This window comes from Mustela nivalis (genome assembly GCF_964662115.1).
Source record: "Mustela nivalis genome assembly, chromosome: 2".
In the NCBI taxonomy this organism is placed as follows: Eukaryota; Metazoa; Chordata; class Mammalia; order Carnivora; family Mustelidae; genus Mustela; species Mustela nivalis.
This window is the reverse complement of record NC_139021.1, coordinates 166,746,900-166,771,237: the sequence shown is the minus strand read 5'-3', so window position 1 is coordinate 166,771,237 and position 24,338 is coordinate 166,746,900. Positions and strand designations below refer to the sequence as shown.

General features: G+C 38.3%; 1 protein-coding gene across 2 annotated transcripts in view; it reads left to right on the top strand.

Moving 5' to 3' along the window:
• Positions 1–5,376: 5,376 nt before the first annotated feature.
• Positions 5,377–24,338, top strand: part of LOC309859272 (uncharacterized protein) — a 234,608-nt gene continuing 215,646 nt past the window's right edge. For both annotated transcript variants that reach the window (XM_082719960.1, XM_082719959.1), the window contains exon 1: positions 5,377–5,522. In XM_082719960.1, the coding sequence (XP_082576086.1) occupies positions 5,460–5,522 (63 nt within the window). In that variant the 5' untranslated portion in view covers positions 5,377–5,459. The remainder of the gene's footprint in view (positions 5,523–24,338) is intronic.

Genomic DNA, 24,338 nt, shown 5'->3' with positions numbered 1-24,338 from the left:
TTTTCTATTAAATTTGGACACATTTTAAAATAATGATCTACTCATCTTTATTTCTTTGGTACATAGGTATATACTACATTAAGGGAAATCATGATAATACCTTTAGTATGATCTCAGCCACAGGGTTTACCTTACGATTCAACCTTTTTGTCAGAGGTTACAATTTCATATCATTCCCAGGAGTGGTTTAATCAAATAATTGAATCAGAAATTCTTTCCTTTCAGGTTTGAGAGACTTTGCCTTCATTTCCTAACTTAATTATCATATCTTTCATATCATAACTCTGAAAATTAATCCTCCAATTTGAACTTGAATCTTCTTATACTAATTAAATAACTTCCCTGATGCTTTAAGTAATTAATCAAAGTTCTGTATTTAAGCAGAAAATTTAAATTTTTGAAACATGTACGACTCATTAAGCCAAGATTCAAAGAACTCTGGTCTTGAATTACTTCTGCCATTCATTGCTTTCCAAGTTTCCAAGTGGAAAATACACCTTACCCTCTTTGACTTCTATGTTTGTTCATATCTTCAAAGAGAGATCTTGGAAAGAGAGAAGAGAGCATATCAGGAATCAGAAACTCCAGTTTGGAAATGGCACAGAATACCACCACCCAGTACCATCAAGAACAGTTCCATTACCCTAAAATTTCATCCGTGCTGCTATTTTGTACTTACCTCTTCTCCCTTCCCTTGACACTTGGTAGCCACGGATCTCCTGTGCATCTCATGGTTTTGCCTTTTCCATAGTGCCGCATAATGTAGTCATGCAGCCCCTTAGGTCTGACTCCTTTCACTTAGGAAAATGTTTTTAAGGTCCATCTGTGTTTTTATATGAATTCATAGCTCATCCCTTTTTATTGCTGAGTATTATTCTGTATATGGATATACTTCTATTTGTTTATCCATTACGCTGTTCTAGGACACCTTGGGGGATTTTAGGTTTTATAACTAAACCTGTTATAATCTCTTCAGGAGAGGGCTACAGAAGTGGTAAATTTTTTGTTGGGTCTAGAAGGTTGAGTTGTAGCTCACCAAGGAGACATGTTAAAAGAAAGACTTGGTAGTTGGAAAAATAATGTAGAAAGAGAAAAGAAAAACTTTCAGTCCAGATTCTACCATCCAGTCTTAAGAAAGGTTTTTGGAGTCTCAGGTGTTTTTGTTATTTATTCATTTATTTATTTATTTATTTATGTCTAGGGCTATTGCAGGAATCAAGGAAGATACTGCATACACATAAAACATCCCGCATGTAGTAAAATGCTGGACTGTGTTGGCCATAATCAGAACTACAACTAGGTTCAACAACCCTTTGAGTACAACCTATATGCTAATTACCATGTTGGCCGTACTGGCTAAAACAGATGATCCGATGACCCAATTTCTGGATCTCAGCCCAGTATTTTATGGGATCCAAATCTGAAAGAGGAGAAATGCAGAAGGTTGTGGTGTGAACACAGCACACAGATGTAACAGCAGCTTCCATTGTGCATGTTGAGCTAGTCGGTAGATGGAGATCAGCGAAGAACATACATGGATGTCAGTCCTTAGAGTTAGTGCAGAGTAGTGGGAAGAGCATGAACTTTGAGGCCAAAGAGAAAAAAGCTCAGTTTTATTATTCATATGCCTAATAAATTAATCAATAGTCTTGGGCAAGTCATTTCACTTCTCAGACCCTTTGGATTTGCCATCATTAATCAATGTATAAAAATCACTTGACACATTCACTTACTAACATACTCATTCAACAAATATGAACATTATTTAATTCCATAGATCAGATAGGACAGGAGCTAAAACCAGAAGTACATGAAATGAATAATTAATTTTGATGATGATGAATTATGTATATTTAATAAAATAGGGTAATATGATGCAGAGTGACAGAAAAGGAAACATTAGGCTGGGTTGTTGAAGAAATACTTTCTAAGGAGGGAATATTTTGGCTGACATGTGAAATGATGGAAAGGATTTGGCTATGCTCAGTGAACATAACAAATGATGTCATGTTTTTACCCAGAAAAGTCTCAAATCTTTATCTCGGGAAGATTACTTTACTTTTGGGATGTATTGTAATTATCCGAGGACTTTGTTAAAATGTGGATCTCCCTGCCCCAACTGCCACTTGCCCTCTTAAGCTAGCACAGACTTAAGGTCTAATTTCCAATCTTAGCAAAATGATCCAAGTACAGCTTTCTTTCCAACTCACTATCCCATTTGATTCCAAAGAACCAGCAGATGCATGGTTGTGTTTCCAGCAGCCTAGTTAAAGGGAAAGCTGACAGTGTCCTAAGGTCCTGAAAGGTAGCATGAATGACCTGAACTTGTTCTGACTGTTGACCATGAATTAGACTCTTCCAACCACAGCTGTTTCTTCTCCACTGGCTTCCCTGCTGCCCGAAAAGATTAATTCTAGGAAAACACCATGGATCACTATTGATTGGATTGTTAAAATAATCCCATCTGCTTGGAACGTGCCTTGTATCAATAATGTTGCAATTAATGTCATCAGTTGAATCAAAAGGATTTGATTTGTATGGCTCTGTTTGACATTATTATATTGCCACTGTCACTGATTGGGTCAGTTTACATTACTGCCAGCCCTGGCTCAGGGGATCAGATCAGATAGTCTCCCCTTAACCTCTGGGGAAATGTTCTAAGACCATCAGTGGATGCCTGAAACCACAGATAGTACAGAACACTATATTACTGTATGTTATTTTCCTCTACATACACACCTATGGTAACATTTAATTTATAAACTAGGCCCCATAAGGGAATAACAACAATAGGAGTAAAATAGAACCATTGTAATAGTACACTTCAATAAAAATTATGTGAATGTGGTTTCTCTCAAAATATCTTCTTGTATTGTCCTCACCCTTTGTCTTGTGATGATGTGAAATGTTAGAATGCCTACCTGACAACCTGAAGTGAGGTGAATGATGTAGGCATTGTGATGCAGTGTTAGGGTACTAATGACCTTTGGATGCTACATCAGAAAAAAGATCATTTACTCAGGACCCTGGTGGACTTTACCCTGGTGGACATAACTGAAACTGTGGAAAGCAAAACCATGGATAAGGCAAGCGTCCTATATACCCCACCTGTGAGTAGATAGATTTTCAATTAATTTTTTAGCTTGAAAGAACTGATGTTTGTTTTACCTGCATACTTTTATTTAGTGCCTAATTTCATTTTTCCCCTCCAAATATTTTAAATAATTCTGGAATACTATACCAGTTATCTTTTCTTAGACTCAGTTCTGTCCTGTCATTGTCTCGGTACCTGGTTAGAGAATTCTATCTGCAAACCTTTAGTGACCATGACATGAAAAACTGTGAAGCTGACTTCTAAGAGGGGCAGGTACAAGTGGGAAGATGATCTCAACATGGCCTTTTTCTGGGCTGCGAGAGGGACTGTGCCTAAAGATGTGCACTCTGAGCCCTTCCCTCTGCTGCCCTTCCCTTCTTCCTTCGATAACTATAGGAGGTGATGTTACCTGAGCATTCAGAGCGCCCTCCAAAAGTAAAAAGCCCCTAAGAGCTTTTCAGCTCAGATACCCAGCAGGGAATGAGGAGGGTTCAATTTCTCCTTTTTGCCTTGCAGAGAGTAGGTGTTTGCAAGTTGTCTGTTCTTCTCTCAGCCTTAGCTTTCCAAGAGAAAGAGGGGAAATAAGAGTTTTATTAAATTTAAAATTATAAAAACGGATACACTGATGTGTAAAAACTAAAAATGCTCCTCTTCCAAAAAGTATCCAGGATTGGGCCCCCTGGATGTTTCAGTCTGCCTTTGGCTCAGGTCATGATCCCTGGGTCAGGGCTCTAGCCCCTGCTCAGTGGGGAGCTGGCTTCTCCCTCTCCCTTTGTCCCTCCCCTGGATTGTGCTCAGGCACACACACACACACACACACACACACACACACACACGTGCTCTCGCTCACAAAAGAGTAAAGAAATAAATAAATACTTTTTAAAAAAGTATTCAGTATTAAGTATAATATATTTTTACTAATTTTACATAATTTTCTTCATTTCTTTTTCAAGTTGGCATTAATGTTCTCAACGTAGGATACACATTCTAATTATTTAAGGAGCTTTGAAAACAATACCCACTCCCACACTCACACCTGTAGAGATTCTGATTCAGTTAGTCTGGGGGTGTTTGAAAGTCCTCAGATTAATCAGATAGGCAGCTGGCCTAGAAACTATTAATGTGGACATGTCTCCTTTATGTTTTTTAACTGTTGGATGTACCACAAGTTACTTTTTCACAACGTGTTGGTGGATATTTAGGCTAAGTTCAGTTTAATAGCATCTGGCTTATTTATTTTTTTCTCCCAAATATATCCTGAGTCCTCATGTAGCTGATTGACAGGGGAGGCAGTCCTCAACCTTTGGGACACAGACCCTAGACCTAATTTGCCTTGGCTCAAAGCTAGCTTTTCTAATTAGGAATCATGGTAAATGATGCATGCTTAAATCTGACCAGAAAAGGCAGGTAATGACCCAATGCAGGTATATCTATCTACTCAGGGCCACACTACAGGTTAATTTAAGGCAGGGTGGCACTTTCTGATTTGTGTTCCTTTAAGCTCATTATCACCATACCCAGACTGCCCTAGTAGCTCAGTGGGCCATTTGACTTGAGGGATAAACATCATAGTTTTCCTGCTTCATGGATTAAATGTTTGGTTGCCCACCCTGCTGCTGAGGCATCTCATGAAAAGTCTTGGGGACGCAAAACATAGGACTGTGCTGCTCTCCTGGATACAAGGTAAGAGGAAATACCGTATTTTAATATTCAGTCTCACAAAACTCGACCTTTTGCGTATGTGTGACCTAACGTGCTCTTCAGAATTTTTTGTCTATGTTATAAAAACAAAACCTCTGACATAAATGCAAGCTACAGGAACTAAATTTAAATTTAAGGGAATTGAATTTTTATCTAGACATTTGGTTTCTAGGAGAGGCTGGTTCCTCTTAAGTGAGAATTTACTTGAATGGAAATGGCAGTTGCATAAAGATAGGGCGGGGAATGGTGCGTTTTAGGTATTGCTTTCTCCCTGCTGTGTCCGGGGTCTCCTCTTTGCTAAGACTGTGGTTTTAAATTCCAGCCTGAGCTTCTTTTGAAGACAAAGCAATTTACTGTTAGGGAAATGGTCATAACTGCTGGGAAAACAAAAACATCACAGTCGGGCTATCATTCAGGAAAAAGTCCTCCCCTTGCTTTGTTTTTTTTTCTCTCTGTTCTATCTTGTTCTCTGGCTTCCCTTGATTCCTTCATTCCTCTCTCTGCCCCCACCCAGGGAGGAAGAGCACCAAGGGGCCCGGGATATAAAGTATCTGAATCTGTGAGAAATGTCACGATGAATCCCCTTATGCAGCTGGGTGAGAAAGTCTCACAGCCTGCAAGAAATAAATTAAATTGTCCTGAGTAAGAGACGAGCAGCTCGACTATGGGGATGAATCGGGGAAGGTGGATTGAGCTGAGAACCAGGCTGAGAAGAGGCACATGCAGGGTAGGTGTGGGAGGCTACCAGATTCAAATACGTGAAATGATAAGGCATATATACAATTTCAGATAAAGTGTATTTTTAGAGCCATAGTTCTTTACTGATGAAGTGTAAGTCGTACAAACTGTCCCTTGGATGTAGTGAGCACTTGGCTTAATTTATGAGCTGAGGCTAAAAAAACTTAGACAAGTTTATAAATGAGTCACTCTGCATAGGATGTCTGGGTCGTGATAGTTTTTAAATGGTTATAACTGAGAGAGTTCATCTTTCAAACCTCCCCTTGAGGCATTATCACAGTTGGATTTCTGGATTAAAAGGGCCATGTATTGACCCTGGAGATAGTGGGTTGGTGTGCAGCAGGAATCGATAAACTTTTTCAGTAATGTGCCAGTTAATAAATATTTTAGGCTCTCTGGGCCATAAGGTCTCTATCATAGTTACTCAGCTCTGCTGTTACAGCTCAGAAGAAGATTGGTCTGGGTCTGGCTGTGTTCTGATAAAACTTCATTAACAAACTGAGGTTATGGGCCAGATCTTCCCTAGGACTGTAGTTTGGCACCCTCTGCTTTAGTGGAGGAACAGACCCGGAGGCAAGAGATACAGGTGTTAATCCCAGCCCTGCTCCTCCCCGTAAGAAGTGTCTTTGGGCAATTCACATTGTGTCTGTGTGTACTGTCTTTTCAAGGGAAAAGAGTGAAAGCTGTTTCATGTGTCTGGGTTGTGGTGAGAATGATCTGAAATTACAGCAATGGGAATCCTTTGAGGAATTCTAAAAGCTTTGTGCTGTCCTAAGGAGATGATATTTTATTGTCCAATTTTGGCATTAATGAGTGAGATTTTTGTGTTGAATGGGAATGACTGCTCAGTAGCTTCATGACCCCCTAAAGTCCAGCCTATTTCCTTTCCTCCTGCTACTCTGTCTGGTCCCCTTCCCCACTTTCTTTCATGTCCCTAACATCCCAGTTTGAGCTTTAGATACATCAGTTTTCCCTAAAGCCCCACAGCCAATGCATAAACTCTCCGGCCACATGAAGGGAGAATTAACACTTGTGGCCCACGTAGCTCCCATGTGCTTCCCCCTCACTTCCAAAGCCCATTTTTCCTGTTGACAGAAGCAGGCCTTTTCTTCTCCCTGATTGTGGTTGTTAGTTTGGAGTGGTTAAACGGTATTTAGAAATAAATGGTAAAAAAATAGTTGACAGGGGAGCTTTTTAAAGATCCCATTTCCTTCATGTTTAATGCTTTTCTAGCTCTTAGGGAACAGCCAGGGGTCCATTATGCCTTGGAGGGCAAGGCTGGAAGCCGCTACTTCCACTCCCCCACAGGTGTTTTCATTTTAAATAAGAAGTCCTATGTTCTTGTGGAGCAGGACCTGCCTTTGAAAGGGTCAATGCTCCCCTGACTCCCTTCTCTATCACTGTCCTCCTGGGTTGGCGGGGGGGAGGAGAAGGTGAATACAGTTGTCTCTTGAGCCATGTGGTGACTAGGGGAGCTAATGCCCTGTACGGTTTAAAATCCATGTGTAACTTTTGACTCCCCCAAAACTTAACTACTAATAGTCTACCGTTGACCAGGAGTCTTACCAATAACATACAGTCAATTAACACATTTTTGTATGTTACATGCATTATAGACTGTATTCTTATCTAAAGAAAACATGAAGTCAGAAGACAAAATACATTTACAGTACTGTATTTATCATACAGTAACTTTCCATTGTCCTACAGGATGGATCATGTCCGTGTCATCTTACATGACACAGAACACTGTAAATCTTATGTATTACTAACATCAGACCTAAAAATGAAAAGATAGCATAAAAATTCATATTTATAGGTGTAATGATTCATTCACTGAGAACAAAGCAGCAGCGTGGTTGCCTTATAATAGCCTAGTATAATTGATACAATTGCTTCATGGTAGCCTAGCCTATGCACTAATGAATGGTTATAAAATTTTTGTGGCATACAATATTAGTCATATTCATAATATAGTGTTGGAATTTATTGTTACATTTATTAAAAAAAAAACTTATCTGTGGGTTTCCTGGGTGGTTCAGTTCATTAAATATCTGACTCATTATCTCGGCTCAGGTCTTGATCTCAGGTTCTTGAGTTTAAGCCCTGTGTTGGGCTCCACACTGGGCACAGAACCTATGTAAAACACTTATGTGTTAATAAGTTAATATGCAGTGAGAGAGAGGCATACTGTATAGTAATGTAATTCTTTGAAAGTCAAGTTATAAAATGATAAGAAAACTAACACACCATTGATTTTATATTAAATATCACTTACTTTATGTCTGTTTAAGCCTAGGCTGTCCACTTCTATATAACTTTTGCACATGATATGCACTATGAATACATAGTTGAGGATGATAGGGAAACAGCATCACAAATAGTTCTTGCTATATAGCTATTGAATTTTCACATGAAGACCCTCACACACATAGAGAACAGATAAATTTATTAACTGTTTATTAAGTGAAAGTGGATCATCATAAAAGTCTTCATCTTTGTTGTCTTCTTGTTGAGTAGGCAGAGGAGGAGGGCTGGTCTTGTCTTCGGGGTGACCAAAGCTGTAAGGTGAAGGTGGAAGGAGAGGCAGGCATACTTAGTGAAACTTTATGGAAATATATCGTAATTTCTGTCAGACCTTTTGGCTTTTAGTATGAATCCTTCCTCCACCATATTCTGTAGTTTCAATGCTCAGAACGTAAAAGAGCCCATGTCATAAAACAACTCAAAAGCAGCCTTAAATAACTGGAACCCTTTTGCCATATTGTTTAGTGTCTGTTTTCTAGTACTGCTTCTTTGTCTTCTTTCTGATCATCTGGCACTTCTTGGAAGCACTCATCTCCAAGGAGTCCTCTATTAATTCCTCGGGCGTGGTGTCTGTTAGCTGTTGAATTTCTCCAAGATCCATATCTTGAAACTCTTTACTCCCCACCTTTTCTTTGTCATATCTGCAGTCTCTTTTGTGATCTCCTTGAGTGGCTCTGTCCTAAAACCTGTGAAGTCATGTACAACATCTAGTCACAGTGCAAACTTATTGTTTCAGGCTTGATGGCATTCATGGTTTTCTCAGTGATGGAATTTTCAATGGTGTGATCCTTCTAGACCTTCATGATGTTCTATGAGTGTTCTGTTCCACAGCATTGACAACCCTTTCCATAGAGTACCCTGTTTAATGAGCGTTAAAGGTCCATATGACCACCTGGTGTTGAGCCTGGATTAGAGATGTGTCTGGGGGAAAAGCAGACTACTTTAGTGTTGAACTCATGGGTTATATGTGGCCAGAGGTATTGTCCAATATCAAAAGAACTTTAAAAGGAAGTCCTATATTGGTAAGGTACCTTCTGACTTCAGGGACGAAGCACTGACAGAAAAGGTTCTTGTTGTCCAGGCTTTCTTGTTGTGCAACCAAGAGACTGGCAGCTGGTGTTTCTTATTTCCCTTCAGAGCTCAGCAGTTTTAAAGAGGACAGTCCTGATCATAAGCCTGTCTTTGCACAAAACAGTAGAGTTAATCTATCCTTCCTCAGTTTAAGTCCTAGAGCTTATTTTTCTTCCTTACTTAAAATTATTCTTTGTGGATTTTTTTCCAAAATAGGATTTTTTTTTTTCTGCATTAAAAACCTGTCCAGGGGCACCTGGGTGGCTCAGTGGATTAAGCCACTGCCTTTGGCTCAGGTCATGATCTCGGGGTCCTGGGATCGAGCCCCGCATCGGGCTCTCTGCTCAGCAGGGAGTCTGCTTCCCTCTATCTCCCTCCCTCTGCCTGCCGCTCTGCCTACTTGTGATCTCTGTCTGTCAAATAAATAAATAAAATCTTTAAAAAAAAAAAAAAAAAAAAAACCTGTCCAGATAGCTGTCCTTCTTCATGATGGTTTTCTTTTCTTTTCTTTTTTTTTTTTTTGAAGATTTTATTTATGTATTTGACAGACAGAGATCCCAAGTAGGCAGAGAGGCAAGCAAAGAGAGAGAGGAGAAAGCAGGCTCCCCGCTGAGCAGAGAGCCCGATGCGGGACTCGATCCCAGGACCCTGAGATCATGACCTGAGCCGAAGGCAGAGGCTCAACCCACTGAGCCACCCAGGTGCCCCTTCATGATGGTTTTCTTAATGGCATCTGGGAACTTGTCTTCTGCCTCTTCGTCAGCAGGAGCTGCATCCAATACCTTATCTGTTTGTTTGTTTTAAGTCAGACCTCCTTGTAGAATTCTCAAGCCATCTTTTGCTGGCATTAAATGCTCTAGCTTTAGACCCTCCACTTTGCTTTTGTTTAAAGTTGTCATTATGTGACTGTTTTTTTTTTTCCTTTAATTATAGTAGTCTATAGGTAAACCATTCTTATAGTAATCCTGCACCTACATAAAAGCTGCATTTTCAATAGGAGATGAAAAGGTAGTTCACAAAAAGTGCAAGATTTTCATGCCTGCTGATGGAGCTGCAGTGATAGCTTCAGAAATTTCCTTTTTTTCCTCCCTTTCCCCCACCAATGGTCCTTCTACTGGATTCTCTTATCTTGCAATGACTGGCAACTTCAGCTGTAGACGTCAATCAATGGTACCTATCAAGCAATTTAACTTTTTCTTATAATGTCATGACTTTACTCTGCTTCTTGGGAGCACTTCCAGAATCACTAATGGCACTTTGTATTGGTCTAATGGTGATATTCAGGGTTTACAATATTGCACTAAACATGATGAAAAATACGTGAGATCCATGAGAGATCACTAATTACTGCTATAAGCAATTTACTAGAGAGACAAACTGGTCATGTGGAGATGATTAGTGTCACATGGCTCTTTAAGTAGTTGCTCACTGTAATAGCAACAGGAGGTAGCTACAAAATTACTGTATAGTGCAGTATGTACTACAGTTAATCTCATGCAGTTGTAATTTAATACTGCATCTTTACATTTGTTCATATTATCTTGATTGTGAATGTTGCCTGTATGTTTTATGTATAGGTAAGTTTTAATAAATTTTAACTTTTTATAATTTGCATATATTATATTATAGTAAATGATAAGATAGACTACTGTCTACATGTATTTTAGGCATTCATAGCATACCAACTTTTTCTTAATTGTTTTGATATTTCTAGGCTATACAATTTATGTGCAAGTCTTTTTAAATTGTTACAAACCTCCAAAAACTTTTCTAATATTTTTAATGAAAAAACTGCATATAAGTGGACCCACACAGTTTAAACCTGTGTTGTTCAAGGGTCCACTATATATTGGCTAGAATATGGGGAAGATACTACTGTTTTCTAGTTGGAGATATAGACAAGACTTTTACTCTACGGTCCCTACTTCTGAAGGAGAGTTTTGCAACTGTGAGATTATTTCCAACTTTTCATGCCCCATTTCACTCTTCATCTGGCCTCCATAGGGAAAAAATGAAGATTCCATCTGTGTTGCCTGCCAGAGACTGATCCCATTTCAAGGCCACTGTGTGTAGAAGAGAAAGGGAAGGCTGATATGTCAACTTAGCAGTACAGGAAACTAGGTGTGCCTAATTAGTCTGATGTACTCTTGAGGTTCTGAAAGTAGCCTTATTCACTTCTCATTTCCTAACTGGAGACCTAAATTAAAACGAGGTTTTTGGGGGCAACAAAGCCCTTGCCATTGTTCTGGGAAATCATAAGAGGGCCAGAGCCAGGCCAGAAGACCAAGCATTCAGGCAGTACCTGCCCCGCAGTGAGTGTTAGGTAAATTAATTGTTGATGGAGAGGGGAGGGGAAATGAATACTCTTCCCACTTCTTATCTCTGTGAGCAGACATCAAACCGCAGGGCCTAAAGCAGCTCACTGACCTCTTACTTCAGGACAGACTGCAGACTGTAGGAGTCCACACCTGGTTGATATCCACAGTCACCTGCATTTTGTTTGTGTATTCTTTCTTTAATTTATTCCTTCATTCTGAATTCATAGAGTATTTATTGTTTTAGTGCTGATGATTTAGTAACTCACAAGATGATTACAGTCTTAAACCTCCTAGAATTTATATTCTAGCTAAATGGCATTACCTATCTGGACTTTCCTATTTATGGCCACCTCACAGGAAGGTGTTTCTCCCTGTGCTGTGAAAGATCACCAATATATTTTTTTTAATCATAACAAGTGGCCTTTCTTCATCTATAAAATGGGCATGATAATGTCTGTGACACATAATCCACGAGATGAATGTAGGATAAAATACCATTTGAAAAACTGAAATCAAAAGTGTCATGTAAACCTAGGCATCATTCCTGAGATCTGCATTTAATAACTTTTGTTTCAAATGAATACTCCTTGACACTCTCCACCCCATATACAATCTCTCCTGTCTCATTGTCCAGCTGTCCTCCACAGTAAATGACAGAGCTGCACACAGAATAATCAACCGAGAATGCAGAAAGGAGGAAGAGAGAAGGCCACCCCTCCCAGGCTGTCCCAAGTGGTGCTCCCCATCTTGGGGAAATTTAGCGCTATTTGCTCTTCCATCTCTTATGTTCCTGATTCTTCTGGTATTTTTCACTGGGCTCCACAGATCTTTGTTACATGGTCTTTTTTTATACCCTCCCCCCACCCCAAACTTGTGCTCACATTGTTTCCTGCCCTTGATTTCCAGTTCCAGCTGTAGTCCCTGTTGCCGCAGATGCTACTCCGTTGTGTGAACGCTATGGATTTTAGTCAACAAAACAGCTTCCTTACTGGAGTATGGAGAGAATTCTCACAACTAAATTAAAAGAACCCATGAGCTTTGTGATTGTGCCTATTTAGCCAATCAATGCATGTTTTAACAAGAAAATGCCATAATACCATACTATTTTATATCTTCTTCCCAATCCCCCCTTACCAAAATACCATAGCCATTCTAGAGTGTCACAAAATCCCATTTTATGCAAATTTGGAAAAAATATCGTACCAAAACTAATATTGTACTCTTGGGGTTTGTAGGTTATTTCTTTCTTTCTTTTTTTTTTTTTTTTTTGGTTCTTTCTTTTTCTTGTCCTTTCCTTTCTTTCTTTCTTTCTTTTTTTAGAGATTCTTGTTTTATTTTACTATTTTGCTTATCCGTACATTTTTTTTATTATTATTGTGTTAGTCACTGGACAGTACGTCAGTAGATTTTGATGTAGTGTTCCAAAATTCATTGTTTGCAAATAACATCCTGTGCTCTATGCAATCCAAGCCCTCCTTAATACCCGTCACTGGGCTCACCCATCTTCCCACCCTCCACCCCTCTGAAACCCTCAGTTTGTTTCTCAGAGTCCATAGTCTCTCATGGTTTGTCTCCCCCTCTGGTTTCCCCCCTTCATTTTCCCCTTTCCTCCCCTCATGGTCTCCATGCTATTCCTTATGTTTCACAAATAAGTGAAACCATACGTTAATTGACTTTCTCTGCTTGATTTATTTCACTTGACATAATCTCTTCCAGTCCCATCCATGTTGATACCCAACTTTTGCTTCAACATGAATGGGTTTGTAGGTTCTATAACTTACTGTTTTAAGTTAAGCTGTAATGGGCAATTTTAGTGTCATATCATTGACTCTTACCTAATATTTTTCTTAGGATAAAATCATTAATTTGAGTCACTGGATCAAAAGATGTGCATATTTTTATAGAACTTTATTTTGGGTGCTCCTTGTTGATTCATTTTTCAAGTATTCTGTTTTGAATCTTTTCCTGATATAATGATTCTTTTGATTTTATAAAACTTATAAAAGCTCCTTTTGTATTTTTAAGTTGCTGAAAATGTATTCTACCAGACATGAGCAAGCAAAGAAACTTGAAGCAAAGTGTAGAAACACCTTTAAAATTGTCACATTGATAAAAGTTTTTTTTTTTTTAAAGATTTTTATTTATTTATTTGACAGAGAAAGAGAGATCATAAGCAGGCAGAGAGGCAGGCAGAGAGAGAGGAGGAAGCAGCCTCCCTGCTGAGCAGAGAGCCTAATGCGGGACTCGATCCCAGGACCCTGAGCTGAAAGTGGAGGCTTAACCCACTGAGCCACCCAGACACCCTAATGAGAGTTTTTTTTTTTTTTTTAAGATTTTATTTATTTGTCAGAGAGGGAGAGAGCGAGCACAGGCAGACAGAATGGCAGGCAGAGGCAGAGGGAGAAGCAGGCTCCCTGCTGAGCAAGAAGCCCGATGTGGGACTTGATCCCAGGACGCTGGGATCATGACCTGAGCCGAAGGCAGCTGCTTAACCAACTGAGCCACCCAGGCGTCTCCCCAATGAGAGTTTTAATCAAGTGTGAATCTATCCAGATAAGAACCCTTGTCTTATCACTGATGTTTGTCTAAACAAACTTTATGTCTTGTTCAAATTTCATCAGACTCAGCAATTGCAATGGACTTCATTTTTCTGTTCTTGAAAAAAGAATGATTTTTTAAATCAAATTAGGTTTGCTTATTTTAAGTATCTCCCAAAGATGGGAGTAAGCTGGAGGTGGTGGGTGGTAGTTACTGTGCATAACTTGGAATCCTAGTCCTCACCTACATTATAGGTTTTTCTAAAGCTTACTCTCCAGAAATTCTTAAGAGTGACTATATATAATATCTATATTATATATAGTATCTATATACCTATATGTGGGTATATACATTTATATGTATAAATGTGCCTATCCTTGATGACTTCTGTTGACTACCCAATTTTCAGTTACCCTCCCTCCTCCTCCCCCTGTTCTATTCCCCTCTCTTCTGCTTCCTTCTTTTCTCCACTGCTTTCTGTCTGCTCCCCTTCCTTCTTGAGAGGTTTTCTCTCTGAGCTTATTACTTCATAGCAGACTTTAACATGAACTTGGAACAATCTGGGTCCATGATTTTGTAACTAGAGGACCTGGGAAAATACGTTGTTTCTGTTCATACATTATTGTTACTAGATGTTCATGGGATTGAATATCAACCCCAGAGTCCTATGGTGTTAGATCTGGAAAAGAGTATAAAAGATCTGATCTAACTGATGAAATCTAGGGGCCAAGTTGTCTCTTAGGACATATTCCTTAGGTAAATCAGTGGCAGATCCTCAACTAAACTACAGTTCATTTGGGTTTTAGGTTAAAACTTTCTTATTCCTATTTTCTACTATTTGAGTGAAATAATTATTCATCATCCCCTATTTCTTTCAGAGGCTTACTTTTTTCTCCTTTCCTCCTTATTTTATTCTCTCGTTCTATCTCCCATGCCCACCTTCACCTCCCAGCATCTCTAGAAGTTCAGAAGAGTTGAAAAGTAGAGAGATCTTGGTTTCTGGTGTATATTATTGTCACCGTTCTTGTTTCTTCTCTTCAAGCTAATCCACAGCGAAGCACAGAATCTCTTCAGACTTTTGGCAAACACTTAAGCAAAACCCAGGTCTAGTTTTATTTTCCTGATTGTATAGAAAGCACTGGCTTTATTTACTTTCTTTCCCATTGAAAAGAACAGTAATTTATTTTCTCTTACACAATATGCAGTTTATGACCATCTCTTTTTCATTGTGAATCATGGGGGAAAAATTTATCAGGTCCTGTTCCTAGTCTCATTTTATCAAAGAAGATACTGAGACATGGTGTGGTTAAACCACCCAGCTAAGCTCTCACTGTAAGTAGGCAGAAACACAAACTAAGACTACTTGTAGAATTTAAATTTTAATTACTAAACTGCATTACTTTTCTGTGGTTTGAAGTTGTTTAGATGGTGGTTGATCACTAACATGATATAGACTATTAAATTATTGCATTTACAAATTCTTCTTGAGCCAGAATAGATATATTAGCACTATTTGTCAGAGTCTACTCTAGACATGGTGAAAAATAAGAAGATAAATACTTGTCAATTTTTATGCATTTTCCCTGGTAGAGAAGATAAAATTAAAAAAAAAAAACTCTAAATGAGGCAAGTTATAAATAACAAAAGAATATATAATATGCAATGAAAGTTTCAAGCAGTGAGGGATTTCTTTTTGAGACTATGAACTGAAGTTCTTTTATAGTTAGTATGAATTTGAACAATAAAAAAGTACAAGAAAATGGTGAAACTAAGTCTGAAAGAATTCATATATAATAAAGCCTTGAGAGGATCTATTTTATCCAACATATTGCCATTATATATATTTGAAGCACTTTATTTACTATAAAAATTAATTATTAGATATGCTAACAGGTTTGTGAAGATAAAATAAAGTGACACCAAGAGATAAGGAGGAATTAAATTTTTTGAAGAATTCACTAGCAGGTCAATGACCTATGATATGGTTAAATTAGCAATTGCAGAACCAAACCTTGGTGATGTTTTGAGGAAACTTAAAAATCTCACCTGTAACTATTTTTCTTTTTCTTTTCTTTTTTTTTAAAGATTTTATTTATTTATTTAACAGACAGAGATCACAAGTAGGCAGAGAGGCAGGCAGAGAGAGAGGAAGGGAAGCAGGCCCCCTGCTGAGCAGAGAGCCTGATGTGGGGCTCCATCCCAGGACCCTGAGATCATGACCTGAGCCGAAGGCAGCAGCATAACCCACTGAGCCAGCCAGGAGCCCTACCTGTAACTATTTTTAATCAGACATGGAAATTGGTATCACTAAAAACTGCAAACCCATGAAAGAGGACACCACAGATATGACTAAAATATGTTCTGATCCTGAGTTATTTCCCAGTTCCTTCATGGGGAAAAGGTTATTCTTTATCGGGAGCTATTTTTGATGTCCAGAAAATAACTGACTGTTATTTAGAATCTGTGGTTCTTCAGGGTCAGAAGCAGGAAGAGCTTCTTGCTTAATGTTTTTGTCCTGTGAACATAGCACAGTGAAGACAAAACTGTGACTTCTCAATGTGGTGAAATTTTTGACAGTTACATTTAACCGGACCTTCAATTTAACTTTATAATAATTTGCTTCCTAACACATGCCCTCAACTAGGGTTTTAACTGTCAGTTACAGCCTTGGCTGTAGTGTCCTGATAGGATTTACTTGGGTTTAAACAGCACTTTGTGAGAAGGGAATGCAGGAGAAATTCTAAAGAACAGAAATAATCAAATGTTGTATCTGATGACTTATAGACCAATGGATCTGACTGATGAAATCTCGGGGGAAGGCAGTATTAATCAGGAAGCATTATCCACTGGGCATTGAGAACTGCTGTCTATAATCCTCACCTTTATTTTCCTTTCTGAGGTAGTAAGTCCACCCAGGTCTTCTCAACCATGTAAATATTCTCCTGTGAGCCCACATAGTCCAATACCAGGCTGAGAAAGACAACCATGGAAGATAAAGGAGAAAATTTCTGATAATTTCTAAATTAATCAGGATTAATTTCTAGTTGAGGGACTTCTGGAACTAAGAAGTTTCTAGGGGATCCAGGTGTGTCTATGTGTGTTTATATCCATAGTGTGCAACCCTCAAGTTCTTACCTTCCATCCTAGCTGCTGTAATGAATGTTGTAGAATGTTGCTAGGCCTTCTTGACAGTTAAATAAAGAGAATTGGATTTGTGTAGTTGCAGGAAAAAAAAAATTGAGTCATGAAGAACTCTGGTTCTAGAATGTGCTGGAGTGTGCATCAAATGGTTTGTCCTCTCCAGAGACATTGGATTACTAGTGAGGCTCTCTACATGGGTTGTGTTGGAACGTTGAAAGTTTTGTAAAGACATGACTGATTTGCAAAAATTTGGATCTTGCTCTCACCTAAGCCAGCCAATGATGGCAGTGAGAAATCTTTTTGGGAAAATGGAGTTTGTAAATTCAGGTGAGAACTTACTTTGTGTTGACCATCAGCCTGCAAGTCATGAAGGCTGGGATTGGTATTACTGAAACCCAGGAGAATATGAGACTTCCATCCAGACCTTCCAGACTCTGGTTTACCTAGGGATTGACAAGTCTAGAATAGTGAACAGTGAAGGTTGGGAAAAGTATAAGGAGAGAGAGAGATAACAATTCCCCAGCTTCCCTATTTCTATGACTTTTTTCTTTGTCTTTAATTATTTGCAGAGTAGATATATGAGGCAAGAGTAAAATCTCATGAAACTATTCACTGAAATTAACAGGTAAATTGGCTGTCTCCACTTTTTGTAATCTCAGAAAACTGTATTTTCCATTAAAGAGTACTACTTCTACATTATAATTATAGATGTCAGTAATCTTATATTCTCTTTTGTCTTTGTATGGTTATATTCATGTTTCAGTTAGATCTTTATTAAATGAAAGTTTTACGATAGCTTACTTATTCCTGCTTCATACTTTGTTCATAGAGAAAGAAAAGAAAATACCTCAAACAATCTTGATGAGCATCATGGGGAGCAGTAAGCGGGTATAATCAATAATATTAGACAATCTCTGCTGGGAAATATCAAGTACTCAACCAAAACTTCTCTATAATCTGAGCTAATAAGTAGAAGAGGAATGTAACCCAGAATGCATTCCATGGGTGTTATACAAAATACTGTATTCTGTAAAGAATTTATAAAGATATACATTGGGAAAACATTAAATCAAGAATTTGTGTTACAACTACAAGATAGACAAAACCTTTAATATGTAATGTGAATTAAAAATACTCTATTTTCTTTCTGGGTCATCTTGTAGGCTGAGGACTATTCCATAACCCATTGGAAATAGCTTGTTGAGATGGGTTTTTTATTGTTGTTACATTCAAATTTACAAGTAAACTGGGGACATCATCATGATTCCACCAGAAAGAGTGTTGAAATGAATCATGGATAATTTGCTAACCAACAGTCATTCTTTGTTCTTTTCCCAATTTACTTGTTAACAAACTATGGCTTTTTATAATTCTGTTATATTCTACCAGATACCATCTTGCAAATCTTCCTTTATATTTTAGGAATGTCCAAATGACTCAATTCTAGGCAAAGAGAAATGAAGAGACCTCTGTTAGGAGTGTTCTGGGAAATTCTTTAATTTCTGATAGAAAACAAATATGAAAGAAGAACACTTAGGGTTTTCGTCCCTTCCTTTATGCTTTTAATACCTTTGGCATTGTGTGAAGTGCCATCTTGGGAAGGTAGGGAACAAGCCAACAAGAAGGTAGAAGACTGTGGGCTAGGATTACATCACTGAGGTACTGTACTCACTTTGGAACCACTTTCCTCCAAATGACTATATATAAATGATGAATATCCTTAGGTTTAAAAAGCTGTGTTTCAACTTTTTTGTGACTTGCAGTTGAAAACACCCTGACTTATGCACAAGTTAGTTCCTTTTTTTAACTTTTGCCACTTCTAATTTATTTCTCCAACTTCTCAGATTTAAAGTTCTTCAAGGAGGCCAGGGTCTTTGAATATTTTTGTAAGTGCCTAAGTTTAATATGTTTTGACTTGGTTTCAGTGAGTTTTTTTTTCCTAAAAGCAACTCCCTCCCACCCCATATCCCTTAAGATGCTTGAGATAAGTCTTTGTTTTATCCTCCTAACAAGAAATGGGTAAAAGAAAAAAAAATGATGGCATACACTATTCATGTATAGCTAATTAACTAGATCCAGTATTCCCTTTACCATTGTAATTACTGCTGGGTTAAGTTATAGGCATCCCTTTTGCATTTCAAATAGAATTTTAGTAGCAAAGACTAAGCTTGCCCAGAGCTTTTGAGGGACACATCCCCTGGGTTGACTGAAGTTCCTCTTTTATTCTCCTTGCTGTTATGCTGTCTTTCCTAACAGCTGGGCAGCCTTTTGGCAAGAGAGTTTTCAGTAACTGGGTTGCAGTTTGCCTAGGTCTTCAGGGAGTCCTACATAATGATGTATAAATAGGATTCAGGGAATGCAAACAAATATGCTGAAAAGCAATCACAGGCTACTTAGGATCTTTTAATTTATGGCTATTTTGTGCATAGAGGCTAATGCATTCTTTGCTGCCTCTTAGTAAAATTAAGTAATACTCTTATTCCCTCAAGTTGACATAGGTTATATTTTTCCCCACTCAGTATGCCTGGGAGGAACTTGGAATAACCATATCTTCTCTATGAGAGTTTGAGAAGCTGGGAAAGTAGAAACAGAGCCCAGAGCCACGGGTGAATTTCATCTGCCAATCTACCTAGTACCTGATGGTATACTTAGTGTTCTTGACATCTGAATATATCATTTTTTTTTTTAGCAACCCCCCTTCTACATGACAATTATTTCATTAATCACTGCATAAAATGAGCAATGAAAATAATGGCCAAAATATAAAGCAGAGTGCTTTCTTTTATTGAACTTTACATATATTACCATAACAAAAATACAGTACAGATAGGAAAAAAGGGAAAAATGAATGAATTAATATTTTTCTGTCACATTAATACGTATTAAGTTTTTATTAAATTCCAGTTAGTTAACATACAGTGTAATATTAGTTTCATGTGTATAATATAGCCATTCAATGCTTCCACACAACACCCATTATTTTACTTTTTTTGTTGTTTTTTAAACTCACAACTACAAATGGATGTGTAGTAACATTGAGTAATAACATTATAGTTTATTTTTCTAGCTTTGGCTTCTGTAAATTTGTCAATGTATAATTATTAGTTTTCTTTGCTTATTCTTCAATAGTCTATAATCTCATTTGGCATTTGGCTACCTTTCCTCATATTTAATCAGAGAAAGTTTTAATTTCAAAAAGTTCCTTGTAAAAATTAGCAAAAAAACTAAGGATAAGCTTGTCGTAGATTAATAAAAATCCCAAATCAGAAACAAAAAATTGCATGCTTTTGCCTCTTTGAGATTCATTCTAATGGCTTGCAAATGTGTCTGCATTTAAAAAGTCTCCACTAAAATGTCCTTACCAGGGGTACCTGGGTGGCTCAGTGGGTTAAAGCCTCTGTTTTCAGGTCAGGTCATGATCCCAGGGTCCTGGCATGAAGCCCCACATCAGGCTCTCTGCTCAGCAGGGAGCCTGCTTCCTCCTCTTCTCTGCCTGCCTCTCTGCCTACTTACGATCTCTGTCTGTCAAATATATAAATAAAATATTCAAAAAAATAAATAAAATGTCCTTACCAGAAAATTCATTGTAAGTTTATTTTTGATAACTTATGTAATTTCTCTTTCTACAAATATTCATAGAAAATGACTAAATAATGTCAAACATTGAAATTTGATTCCTCTGTTTAGAAGAAATATCTAGTTCTGGGGGTGAGTAGTAAAAGCATACAAATATTGCTTATTTGAGCATTTTTGTTAGTGTGAGTGGTTACTTTTCTTATTAGGACCTTTGAAATCATTGCCAAGATGTTGATTCATAAACTCAAAACCTCCCAGGTGAATCTGAAATAGGCCCTTGTACGTGAGGGGCTGGCAGAGATCAAAGGAAGAGCCATTCCACTTGGTAGAGGGAAGTTTTAATGAGCAAGGGAATTTACAAACAAGGCTTGTCCTGGGCAGCCACAAAAATGGATAAATTTCCATACCTGTTGGCCAGAATTTTACATTTTTCTTTAGAGACCTGAACTGGGTTTAGTCCCATGTAACACACTGCTATCTCAAGCTTGCATTCGTAAAACTGGCTTTTACTGTGGGAACTGTAAGCAGAGCACATAATTCCAAGGACAGGGTTAGGGGTGAGGAGTCTCTGATAACAAAATCTGAATTTGCTTGCCTTCATTTCCATCAGTAGAAGTCCTTCACTGTTGCTTCTCAAAGCTGATTTTCCAGTAGTAAGTCATTCCTTTTTATTTCTTTGTTTTTGTTTTTATCATTGATGATAGCTACATGTGTAAATACATCTGTTGGTCATGGGATTATAAGAAATGAGCAAAACTGTGGGTCAGATAGAAAGCTGTTGAAGACAAAAGCAGAATCCATTTAGCAGTTTGTCACTTCCAAAGGCAATCTTATTTAAATGATTGAATATTGTATGAACTTCAGAATTTTGGGTTTATTTCTAAGAAGCTTATTTATTTTTGTGTGTGCTTCATTTTCTTCCTCTTAGCAGAGGTTTGACTCCATCATAGGATATGCACCTATGCCATTTATTAGCTCCCACCACCATGAGAACCATCATTCTAAGTTAAAAGCTGAAGTAGTTCTGCAGGCTAAATGCAGTATCTTTTTAGTGACTTGATTTGCATAATAGTACATGTAAACATTGAGAGGTTACAAATTAGGGAGAAAAAAGGAATGGAAGAGTTCTTGTTTCCCATAGGGGTAAGGAAATTATCTTGATTTTATCAATGAATTTCTTGTAGAACTGGTAAATATAATTTCTTGGGGCCAAATGGTCTATTAAAAGGTTCTTGAGGTTAGTAAGTCCCATATTTATGTTGCTAAGTCAGCTTTAAGATATCCTAGACAGGGGCGCCTGGGTCCCTTGGCCTTTGGCTCAGCTCATGATCCTAGGGTCCTGGGATCAAGTCCGATATTGGGCTCACTGCTCAGCGGGAAGTCTGCTTGCCTCATGCACTCTCTCACTCACACTCTCAAATAATTAAAATCTTAAAAAAAAAAAAAAAAGGTATCCTGACAGCACTGGGTATTATAGGTAACTAATGATTTGTTTAGCACTGTATCAAAAATTAATGATGTGTTATATGTTGGCTAACTGCACGTAATTATAAAAAAAAAGAAGCTATCCTTGACAGAGACACCATGATATACTAAAAATAGTAACAGATAAGGGAAAAAGTACTCCTGGGTACTGGTTCTGGTTCCATCATTGACCAGCTCTGTGACCAGACAAAGCACTTTTTGTCACTGAAAAGGGGTTTACTCAATATCATGTGGGAGATCCAGACTAGTCAGTCTAGAGTCTTTTCCAGATCATCATTCTATGAAGTGCTCATCTTTCTTGTAAAAATCCCAAGCAAGGCAATTGCATACCTCCCTGTTTTTGGCATTCCTCAACCTGTGGAGTCAATTAACATCTTGTGTATACCCAAGTAGCTTAGGATATGAGATAAAAGAAAGTTGCATCATAAGGGAGAATTTGAAGTGGGCCTCAATCTATGCATCTTCATTGGTTGCTCTACTATCTTGGCCCTGGTGTATGGAAGCAAGCGGTATACTGACTAAGCACACAGGCTGTGGGTATTCTGGTCTGAACTAGATTTCAAGATTTCCCACTTATGTATTTATTAACAAGCCTTGTTTATCTTCTTGGGTTTAGGACCTACCTCATCAAGAAGTTGAAAGGTCAGTTGAGACATTCCACAGAAATAACATCTTTCTCCTGCTTTTCTATGGATACTTTGTTTCTAAGACCTATCCCTATGGTGATAACTGCTCGTGTTAAACTGCTCGTGTTATAAATGTTTCCCTTTGACGTTGGTTTGCAATGGAAGAGTGTTTTGAGTTGTTCTTTTGGGTCTTACTGAGGCAGGAGAGTGGGGTTCTTGACTCATGCAGTTGAAGAATTAATCTTTCAGACAAAGGATAGTGGGAAAAGTGATAGAGTTTTATTAAGGGAGGATACAGAAAAAGCTCTCAGGAGTGAGAGGGGTCTTGACAGTGTTGCCAGCATGAGCCTCCACTGATAGTCTTTTATTTAGAACCAACTAGGGAGCTTATGGTCTTACCCTTCTGACATCTTGGTTTGAGCAAGACTTGTAATAACATCTTTTTAAAAAAAATTTTCATTTGCAAGAGAAAGGGAGGAAGATCATGAGGAGAGGGGAGGGGTTGAGGGAAAAGCAAGCTCTCTGCTGAGCTGGGAGCCTGATGCAGTGCTGTATCCCAGGACCCTAGGATCATGATCTGAGCTAAAGGCAGACACCCAACCTATTGAGCCACCCAGGTGCCCTGGTGATAACATCTATAATAGCTTACTTCTTTCAGGGTCTGGTTATTCTTTGTTGGTCACAGGTGACTGTCATTAAAACACACACACACACACACACACACACACTACCCTAGGACAGGGTGGTCTGGTATGTTCACCCATCCACATTTTTGGGATTTCTATGAGCCTGATCCCATTACTCCCTACTTATCTCTCTCTACCTAGCCCCAATTGTCCCTTAGTCATTGTAAGTTCTTAAACAGTACTACATTTCTTTATTCTACAAATATTTATTCATACTTTAGTATGTTTCTTAGAGTTTAATGAACAGCAGAACTGAAGAATGTTTGTAAGCCTGGCTTCCCTCTTGCCTAATCAAGAGTTTATCTGACTTCTTGTTTATGGGTGGCAGTGTTTAAATACTTGGTTCCCTGCAGAACTTCTCCAAATATGAAGAGTTGGAAGTGTGGGAAAGGCTATGTGGACACAAGACAGGCTATCCCTCTCCAACAGGGCTTCTGGGAAGTTCACTGAAAAAAAAGTTGTTAGCCAGGAATGTAAACATGGCTGAATCCTGGAGGAAAGCAGACTTTTAATATGTATGAAAACATTTAAGGATAAAAGAGCCCCACCACACACGAAAATAGACTCAAAATGGATGAAGGACCTCAACGTAAGAAAGGAATCCATCAAAATCCTTGAGGAGAACACAGGCAGCAACCTCTTCGACCTCAGCCGCAGCAACATCTTCCTAGGAACAACGCCAAAGGCAAGGGAAGCAAGGGCAAAAATGAACTATTGGGATTTCATCAAGATCAAAAGCTTTTGCACAGCAAAGGAAACAGTCAGATAAACTCTTGATTAGGCAAAATTAAAAGACAACTGACAGAATGGGAGAAGATATTTGCAAACAACATATCAGATAAAGGACTAGTGTCCAGAATCTATAAAGAACTTAGCAAACTCAACACCCAAAGAACAAATAATCCAATCAAGAAATGGGCAGAGGACATGAACAGACATTTCTGCAAAGAAGACATCCAGATGGCCAACAGACACATGAAAAAGTGCTCCATACCACTCGGCATCAGGGAAATACAAATCAAAACCACAATGCGATATCACCTCACACCAGTCAGAA